This window comes from Plasmodium gaboni, chromosome 3 (genome assembly GCF_001602025.1).
Source record: "Plasmodium gaboni strain SY75 chromosome 3, whole genome shotgun sequence".
Classification (NCBI taxonomy): Eukaryota; Apicomplexa; class Aconoidasida; order Haemosporida; family Plasmodiidae; genus Plasmodium; species Plasmodium gaboni.
The window spans coordinates 353,936-363,836 of record NC_031483.1 but is presented as its reverse complement, the minus strand read 5'-3'; the positions used below and the strand labels follow the sequence as shown (position 1 = coordinate 363,836).

At 19.6% G+C, this 9,901-nt stretch overlaps 5 protein-coding genes across 5 annotated transcripts; 1 reads left to right on the top strand and 4 right to left on the bottom strand.

The window, feature by feature from the left end:
* Positions 1-76: 76 nt before the first annotated feature.
* On the top strand, positions 77-2,315 carry PGSY75_0311100 (putative pre-mRNA splicing factor; the record flags this gene model as incomplete). Its single annotated transcript, XM_018783967.1, has 4 exons — positions 77-326; positions 506-730; positions 841-2,017; positions 2,183-2,315. The coding sequence occupies 4 exons, from the start codon at positions 77-79 to the stop codon at positions 2,313-2,315; spliced, it is 1,785 nt and encodes a 594-aa protein (XP_018643550.1).
* Positions 2,316-2,952: 637 nt separating this feature from the next.
* Positions 2,953-3,734, bottom strand: PGSY75_0311000 (hypothetical protein; the record flags this gene model as incomplete). Its single annotated transcript, XM_018783966.1, has 2 exons — positions 2,953-3,424; positions 3,532-3,734. The coding sequence occupies 2 exons, from the start codon at positions 3,732-3,734 to the stop codon at positions 2,953-2,955; spliced, it is 675 nt and encodes a 224-aa protein (XP_018643549.1).
* A 906-nt stretch (positions 3,735-4,640) lies between these two features.
* Positions 4,641-6,998, bottom strand: PGSY75_0310900 (hypothetical protein; the record flags this gene model as incomplete). The annotated part of the gene is made up of 1 exon (XM_018783965.1): positions 4,641-6,998. One exon carries the CDS (start codon positions 6,996-6,998, stop codon positions 4,641-4,643), a length of 2,358 nt encoding a protein of 785 aa, XP_018643548.1.
* A 970-nt stretch (positions 6,999-7,968) lies between these two features.
* On the bottom strand, positions 7,969-8,298 carry PGSY75_0310800 (hypothetical protein; the record flags this gene model as incomplete). The annotated part of the gene is made up of 1 exon (XM_018783964.1): positions 7,969-8,298. One exon carries the CDS (start codon positions 8,296-8,298, stop codon positions 7,969-7,971), a length of 330 nt encoding a protein of 109 aa, XP_018643547.1.
* Positions 8,299-8,674: 376 nt separating this feature from the next.
* Positions 8,675-9,587, bottom strand: PGSY75_0310700 (putative trafficking protein particle complex subunit 4; the record flags this gene model as incomplete). The annotated part of the gene is made up of 2 exons (XM_018783963.1): positions 8,675-9,064; positions 9,537-9,587. The coding sequence occupies 2 exons, from the start codon at positions 9,585-9,587 to the stop codon at positions 8,675-8,677; spliced, it is 441 nt and encodes a 146-aa protein (XP_018643546.1).
* Positions 9,588-9,901: the final 314 nt, after the last annotated feature.

The window sequence follows — 9,901 nt, the reverse complement described above, 5'->3', positions numbered from 1 at the left end:
AATATATATATATATATTTATATATATTTATATCAAAGAATAAGTTAAATTCAAAAATAAAAAATTTTTATATATTATGAGGGGAGGAGGTTTTTATAAAGGCACGAGCACAGAACAAACACCTTATTTTGGTGATAAGGAAAAAAAATTAATGGAAAAAATAGTATGGCCAGAAATATATAATAAGAAAATAGATGTAAATAAAATTAATTTTCCATTAATAGAAGAATGGATAAATAAAAGGTTAATTGAAATTTTAGGTTTTGAGGATGACATATTATATGAGTATTGTATATCACAGTTGAAGCAAAGTAAAGACAAAAAAGGTTAGTCCGTCTTACATATATATATATATATAAGATATATTTTATACAATGCTAATTTGTTTATTTGTTTAATTAATTATTTATTTGTTTATTTGTTTAATTAATTATTTGTTTATTTGTTTGTTTATTTATTTATTTATTTTATTTATTTATTTATTTTTTTTATTTTTTTTGAGCAGATGGTGAAGAAGATAAATATCTGAATGCAAAAAAACTAAAAATAAATTTAACTGGTTTTATAGGTAATAAGAAAAGTGATTTATTTATTGAGGAATTATTAGAACTGTTAATAAATGAAGAAAAAAATGAAGGACATATTGCTAATACGATAAATGAAAATAAAACAAATGAAATAAAACAAGTGAAAAATGAAAATGAAAATATAAAAAAAAATTTGAATAATGGTAAGGGAAAATATATTTAATATGTACATATATTAAATAAATTGTATATATATATATATATATATATATATATATATTTATATATTTATATATTTTTTATTTTATTATAGAAAATAAAGATATCAGTAATAAGGACAAAGAACATGTGAGGCATCATAAGGAACACGATATTAATAATATAAATCTTACAAAAGAAAAAGAATATACAAATATAAAACGTGATGAAAGAAAAAATAAAAGATCTTCATCACAAATAAGTGATGATTATAAAAAGAAATCATTTAATAAAAGAAAACATTCTATCGAAAGATCTTTATCGAGTAAAAGATATGATGAGAAAAATAACAGACGTTTTAATAATAATAATCACAGAACAGACACATATAATAGAAGACGTTCTAATCATATTGGATATAAACATAATAATTCATATAGCTCAAGTGATGGTAAATATCGTAATGGTCGTTCTTTATCGAGTAGTGATATATCATATCAACATCGAAGAAGAGTAAAAAAAAAAAAAATAAATAAAAGACATGGTGACTCATCATCTGAAGTAAGTAGTCATACTTATGCTAGTAGGTATGATAAAGAGAGGAAAAGCATAAGAAAAAGAGACATAAATTTGGAGAGGCATAAAGAAAGAGGACATATAAATAGAGACAAAGAAGGAAAAAATAAACATGGAGATAAAGAAGGAAGACATAAACGTGCAGATAAAGAAGGAAGACATAAACGTGCAGATAAAGAAGGAAAAAATAAACGTGCAGATAAAGAAGAAAGACACAAACATAGAGATAAAGAAAGATATAGAAATAGACACAATCATAAGAGACCATATTATGATGAAAACAAATCTGACAGTTCAAGAAATAGTGATGAGGATAGTGATGATAATAATAATAAAATGAGAAAAAATAAAAAACACATGAAACGTTATACTTCATCCAAATCGGTTAGTGATAGTAGCAATATGTCAATTAATAAATCAAGTGATAGATCAAATGATAAATCAAGTAGTAGACCAAGTAGTAGATCAAATGATAGATCAAGTAGTAGACCAAGTAGTAGACCAAGTAGTAGACCAAGTAGTAGATCAAGTAGTAGACAAAGTAGTAGATCAAGTAGTAGATCAAATGATAGATCAAGTAGAAGATCAAATGGCAGACCAAGTAGTAGATCAAATAATCTAAGTGATTCGTCAAATAATAAATCTGAATCTTCAGAAAAAATTAAGCGAGATAAAAGAAAAGAAATCATAAATTCTGATAGAAATAAAAGAAACAGGTAATAGCTCAATCTTTATATATATATATATATATATATATTTATTTATTTATTTATTTATTTTTACTTCAATTCTTAACCGCTTAAAATGCGTTTGTCCAATTTTTTTTTTTTTTTTTTTTTTTTTTTTCTTATGATTATTCCTTTATCTTTCTATATTATCAGTTCTATAAGAATGTCTAGAGATATCAAAAGAAAAGAAATAGATAATATAATGCGAAAAAAAAGTTACAGAACTTCAAAAAAAAAAATGAGAGCATGGTCATCGTCAGAAAGTAGTGACTCTGGAGAAAAGTAAAAAAAAAATTATATATATTATGAAATATATATATATATATATATATATATAGAATTATAAAAAGATAAAAATTAACCTAATTAATTACTTGCATTGAATGTATATTATAAAATGCGGGAAACCATTTTCATTTCGAAAAGGAAAATTATTATTTAATAGTTTTGTCTTATTTCATAAGAAGGATATATATATAATATATATATTTTATATGAGAACATCTTTTTTGAATCTTTATTTTTTTTTTTTTTTTGTAATGAAAATATTCATTATATATTAAATATGCAAATTAAAATAAAAACATACATAAACATAATTTTAGAATTTATTTGTCTATTTTATTTAAAAAATTTTTTTTTTTTTTTTTTTTTTCATTAAACTTGAATTAATTTTTGTAAATTAACTTTTCAATTTTATACGATTTAATTTTGTTATAACAGTTATAATAGCATGATGATTATAATTTTAAAAAAAAGAAGAAACATAAAGATATAAAGATAAAAAGATAAAAAGAATATATAATAAGATACAAAAACAAAAAATATGAATATATATATATATATGTATATATAATTATAATATGACGTGTAAGTATATTATTTTTGATCATACGAAAGATTATTTAAGAATAAAAAAATGTTCATATAATTTTGCAATATTTATATATAACCCTTAATGTAAAATATGCTTGTCCTTTTGATAAAGTAAAAAGTTTCAAATATTTTAAACCGAAGCTACTAAGGTTTATTAATTTAAAATATATTTTTTCTTTTTTATATTTTATATTTAATGATTTTATTCTTGTTTCAACTGAATTTATAACACCCTTGGTTATTATATAACTACATATAATACACATAATATAATGAGAGAATGCAACTAAAAAGATACATGCAAATATAAATGCTATTGAAAGGTCATTCTTCATTTTATAAAAAACAAATATTCCTGCAAAACCAATAGTCATAAATAAATAAGAAAAAGCTGGGTTAAAAAATAAGCAAACTCTAAAAAAAAAAAAAAAAATATTAATAAACAAAATAAATATATAAATAAATAACAATAAAGAAAATTTTTTTAAATAAAGAAACCAATATTTTTTTTTATGTGTGCTTCTCAATGAAGTATAGAAAAATATAAATATGATTATTGCGGTTTAAAATTCTATATACACATATGTAATAAACATTCATATATATATTTATATTTTTTTCATTACAGGGATACTTTAGATTTCATTAACTCATTTAAGGCTTCTATTTCATTTTGCATATTTTCATTAGAATATAAATACCTTGAATCATTTGTCCAAGGATCAAATATATATTCATATTTCATAAGACACACATTCATTGAAATGTCTGTATAATCATAAACAGCCAAATCGTCGTCTGGTTTTCCCAAGTTAGGGTTCATCATCATACTTATTTTTATGAAATATATATTCAAATCTTTTATATGTAAATATATCTTATATATTTACATATAATATTATTTATGAAAAAAAAAAATATATATATATGTATATATTTATAAGTATATTATAATATATATATTTATTTATTTATATACTTTATTTAATATATTAAAATGTTACATGAAATATTCTGAACATATTACCAAAGTGGGAAAAATATTATGAACGTTCATAATTTTTTCAAACAAGCTATTTTTTTTTTTTTTTTTTTTTTTTCTTTAATAATTTGGCTAGTTATCTATAAACAATTTTATATTAGTTAATTCAATAGAAATATAAAAGAATTACATATTTCAAATGTAACAAAAAAAAAAAATATATATATATGTATATTTTCTATAATAGATAAATTTATCGTGCAATATATCACATCAAAAAATAAAATAATAAAATAGTAGAAAAGTTACAAATGTTTACAAAATAGACAACCATATTATAAACATTAACAATTTTATATTATGTCCATATTTAAGGAATGACGTTTATAAACATTTTATTTATAAATCACATAAGTACATATCCTTATAGAATATATAAAATTTCTTGAATAAATTATAATCCAAATTATATTTTTAATCATTTAATTTACCAAAAAAATAAATAAAAAATAAAATAAATAAATGAATAAATAAATATATAAATATAAATATATATATATATCATAGTACATATGTGTGTCCCATGGATAAGGATGAACAATAAAAAAAAAAAAAAAAAAAAATCGCCAAAAAATTAATCCTCCACATAAAATATATATATATATATATATATATACATATATACATATACATATATACATATACATATATACATATACATATATACATATACATATACATATATGTATATCCTTACATATTTGCTTTCAAGTATTTATTATGCATAATTGGGGCCATATGCAAATGAGATGTCAATGATTTGGATCTTTCTAACATTTTTGCATAGTTATCTCTCATCATAGTGAGATCGCTCTTTAAACTATTTGAACTATTTACATAATTCCTACTGGTATTGTTACTATTTAAATCGTTTATGTCTAGTGCCCTCGAATATTTATTTGTGTATATATTCATATTAGATTCAACTGATTTTGCGACATTTCTCGAATAATTACTCATGTTATCAAAGTTTAATGGTGTCGTATTACTAATATGATTATTATGATTAATCATATTACTATTTATGTTGTGGTTTCGTTCTGTCGAATGATGATTTGAATTCTGATTATGTAAATAATTTTCTCTTGTATTCATATTTCTTGATTGAACAGGAAACTTTTTATTTTCATAATTATTCATTATACTATATGATGATTCATCGACCATATTAGGCTTGTGAATTGAACTTAATATAAAACTACTACTATTATTAGTATCTGTAGTAAAGTTTTTTTTCTGTCCATACGTAGAACTATATTTGTTTAATGATATATCGTCATTAAAATATTTTTGTTCATCTCTATTCATTACTCCATTTTTTTCATATGCCTTTCTTATATTATTATATGGCTCCTTGTCAACTACGTTTTGTGGATTTAATAATAAAGAACTCATTCTTTTAGCTACATATTCATTATGTACCAACGAATTTTTTAAATGGTTCTTGACTATTTGTTGTTCAGCTTTATCTATATTTTCTAGAACACTGTTTAAGGTATTGCTAGAATTATTATTCTTATACATAATATTGTCTTGAACATCTCCTGAATTTACCGCATTTATTATATTATTTGCATTATCCATGTCGTCCATATGATATTTAAAATTCTCTTCTACACCAGGATTTTTCATAATATTGTTCATATTTTTATTACTCATATTTTCATACGTTTCTTCTTCATTAAACACATATGATTTATTCTTGTCATATTTATAATTCATGTTCTCTTCATATGTGTCAACAACACCCGAATTTATTTTATTCATATAATTCATATTATCCATTTTGTTCATATTATCAAACTTATTCATCATTCTATGAGTATTCATCACAATCGTACTCTTATTATTACTTGCATTTTGAACTTCATCCACCTTTTCATACTCTATTTTTCTATTTAATAAATAATCCATCTTAATCGGATCATTATATAATATATGCTTATCTTCTTCATTCAACTGAGATAAATTTCTATAACTACTCCTTCCATCGTTACGCATATTACCATTAGGGTTACTAACCCTAGGTAAATTTTCATTACTATTAACATTATTATTAATATGTATATTTTTTTTATTATTATTTTTGTAGATATTAATATCATAGTTTAGATTTTCAACACTGTTGCAGTTAGTACTATTGGTACCTTCTTTGTTGTAATGAAAAAGTTCATTATGATCAGAGAATATATTATTTTTATAATTGTTATAATGATTGTTATGAATGCTGTCTCTTTTTATATGACTATAATTTGCATAATCATTATTCATAGGAATATCTTGATGTGCTCCTTTCAAAACATTTTCTTCCATAAGAAAATTATTTTCATTTGGTCTATCAAAAAGATCATTATTATGATCATTATTGTGATTATTATTATTATTATTATTATTATTATGTGTATGATCGTTTAAGAAAATTCTATTTTGATCATTATATTTTATGTGCTTCACATTATAATTAAAATTATTATCATTCAAATGCGAATCAGTATTATTATCCACATCTTCATTATAATACATTAACAAATCATTGTTAGGTGCATCATTTTTTGTTTGTGCATTCTCTGAATATGAATGTAAATTATGAATTTTATGTTCATAATTTTTTATTTCTCTATTAATTTCATTCATTAGTTCAAGATTAATTTGAATAAAGTTCTTCTTATTATTATTTAAATGAAAATTATGATCATTTTTTATTAAGCCTCTTTGAAAATATTCATAATAAATTTGTTCAGCTAATTCTAAAATGTAATTTTTATTTTGACTTTCATTTATTAAAATTTCTTCGTCTGTTTTTTTTAATTTAGACAAAGCTAATATTATATCATTCGTATCAATATCTTTATATATATCATCATTTAAATTTTTAATTTGACTTCCTAAAATAGCCATTATACTATAATTATTCTTTTTATTGCTTATCTCATGAAAATCTACACTTTCATTTTGAAATTTATTATTATCCACAAGAAGAGATAATATGTTATTTATTTTATACTTTTCATATATTTCTCCATTATAATAATCTAGCTTAAGTAGTTTCATTGTTTAACAATTTTTTTTTTTTTTTCAAATTTATAAATAAATAAATATTAAATATTTAAATATATACAACTATATAAACATATGTTTAATATTATTTTAACAATATCACAAAATATTGTTCATGGTGACTGATAAAAAAACAAAGAATTATTTATATTTAAATATATAATATAATATAAGGGTAATTTATGAAATTATATATATAAAAAAAAAATAATATTTTAACACATGTAAATATAATATATATGTTATATTTTATATATATACATGTATGTATTTATTTATTTATTTATTATTTAATTTTTTTTTTTTTTTTTTTCTTTCTCTAAATTATCAATTAAGTCAAAATATATTAATATTTTAATTTTCTTTTATGCGAGTACAATCAAAAGAAATATAATATTACACATATAAAATATATTTAAATTATCCTTTATATATATATATATTTTTTTTTTTAATATTCCTTTTTAAAAACATACACTTTATGCTCAACAATATATTTTATTTCAAAACATATGTTATCTTTAAAATTATATGAATAACACATTTATTAAAGTGTTACTTTAAAATTTTTTTTTTTTTTTATAATAATATAATAAAAATTATTCATATTTACATATTTTATAATATATTAAAAAAAATAATAATAATAAAAAAAAATACACATATAAAAATTTTAAGGTGAAATATTTATATTTAAAAAAAGAAAAAATAATAAATTATAAAAATATTATATATATATATATATATCATATTTTTTGTGTGTATGCATACATATGATAAATTATTATGAACAGTTCATAAAAAAAAAGGTATAATAGCATGAATTGTTCATAAATTTATACATATATAAAAAATTATATGCACATATATATATATATATATATATATATATATATATATACATTTATTTATATATAACAAAAAATAAATAAAAACATCACTATATATATATATATTATATATGTTAAATTTTATTTAATTCATATTGTTCATATTCGTCACTTGCAGATAAATAAGTACTTGCTAGTTGCACATATTTGGGTGCGTTTCTCTTTTTCATAAAAAAGTTGGTATATAATTTACGTTTGTTTTTATAAGCTTTGTAAATAAATAATAAAACAAGGAAAATAACATACAATATTATGGCTACAACCAATGCTTTTTTTCCATTTTCTCTATGTTCTTGACTTAATTCTAAGCTTTCTTCATTTATATTGATCATAAGAAATGTTATTAACAAAAAGGCAACACTTGCTGCATCAATAAAAATAAGTATATTAAGAAACATGCTCATTTTATCTCTACTCCGTAATTAACATATATAAATATATATATATAAGATTTCTCTTCTTCAGCGTTCGCTAGATGGATATTTGGATTATTATTTTATGTATTTATTTTGCTCAAAAATAAAGATCACACAAAAATATATAAATATAAATATATATATATATATATATATATATATATGTGTTTGTGTGTATGTATGTATAACTTTAAAAAAAAAAATATATATATATATATTTATATATATATATATATATATAATGTATATATAATAATTTCTTAGTGGTATATGAAATTAGTTCAATTCCAAAATGGGCTTGAAAAATAAACATAAAAGTATGAAATATATATATATATATGTACAACTATATTTTGTTTATTTTTCAGCTTATGTTGGAAAACAGTTTTTCAATTTGTTCATTAAAAACTGCTGAACGTATAGGCATATCAATATCATAGAAAGGATTCTTCAATATGATATCACTATACAATTCATATACCCTTTTTAAATATGTATTCATGTCAATATTTAAGTCATCTTTGTGAACTATAAATATTTTGATACCTGTTAATGTATCGTAACATTGAATTTTAAAACCATCTCCTTCAATAGTTTCTATACCTTTTTTTTCTAATGATTGAAATATATTCGTTTTTTTCTCAGATAATGATGAATACACATTAATTTTTTCGGAAATGGTTGAAATTCCATGTAACATAGAAGCAAGTCTTATTTCTTCATTACTATTTAATTTTATTTCTTCACTGAAATGCTGAAAAGAAGTTTTTATAAAATATTTGATTCTATTAAAAAAATAAAAATAAGGGTACAAATTATATTTTCAAAAATAATGAAACAAAAAAAAAGAAAAAAAAAAAATATAATGAACAATTAAACAATAAACAAAAGCCTTACTAGAGAACGATCGCTCTAAAAGCTTCATGCAAAAAATAAAAATAAAATAAATCAATATATATATATATATATATATATATATATTTATATATTTATAATTTTTTTTTTTTTTTTTTTGTCATAAAATATAAAACTTTCAAGGTAAAAATTTTTTTCTTTTATTTTTTCTACATATGTAGAAACAAATATTTGAACCATTTGATTACATACAAACACAACCATAAAACAAAATAAATAAATAAAATAAAATAAATGTGTGTACATATTAAATGTAATTATTTAAATATATTATATAATTATATATATATATATATATATATATATAATACCTTTTGATAAACTAAAGTACCATGTTGGTTGTTGACATAGAGAGAATACATTTTACTTTATTAAATTAATTCCAGTTTATTTTTTATTGTATATAATTATAAGAACATAATTATACACAATTATTTTATTTTTCAAAATTCGTTTCTTCCCTTTTTTCTTTTTTTTTTTTTTTTTTTTTTTTATTTTACGTACACAATAGAAGAATAAAAAAAAAAAAAAAAAAAATCACATAAATGAAATATTCATATTAATTCTTAAGCCATAAATTTTGTTGTAATTTTAATTATTAATTTTTCTAAGTAAGAAGAAAAATAAATAAATGAAAAAATATATATATATATATATGTATATTTATAAAATAATA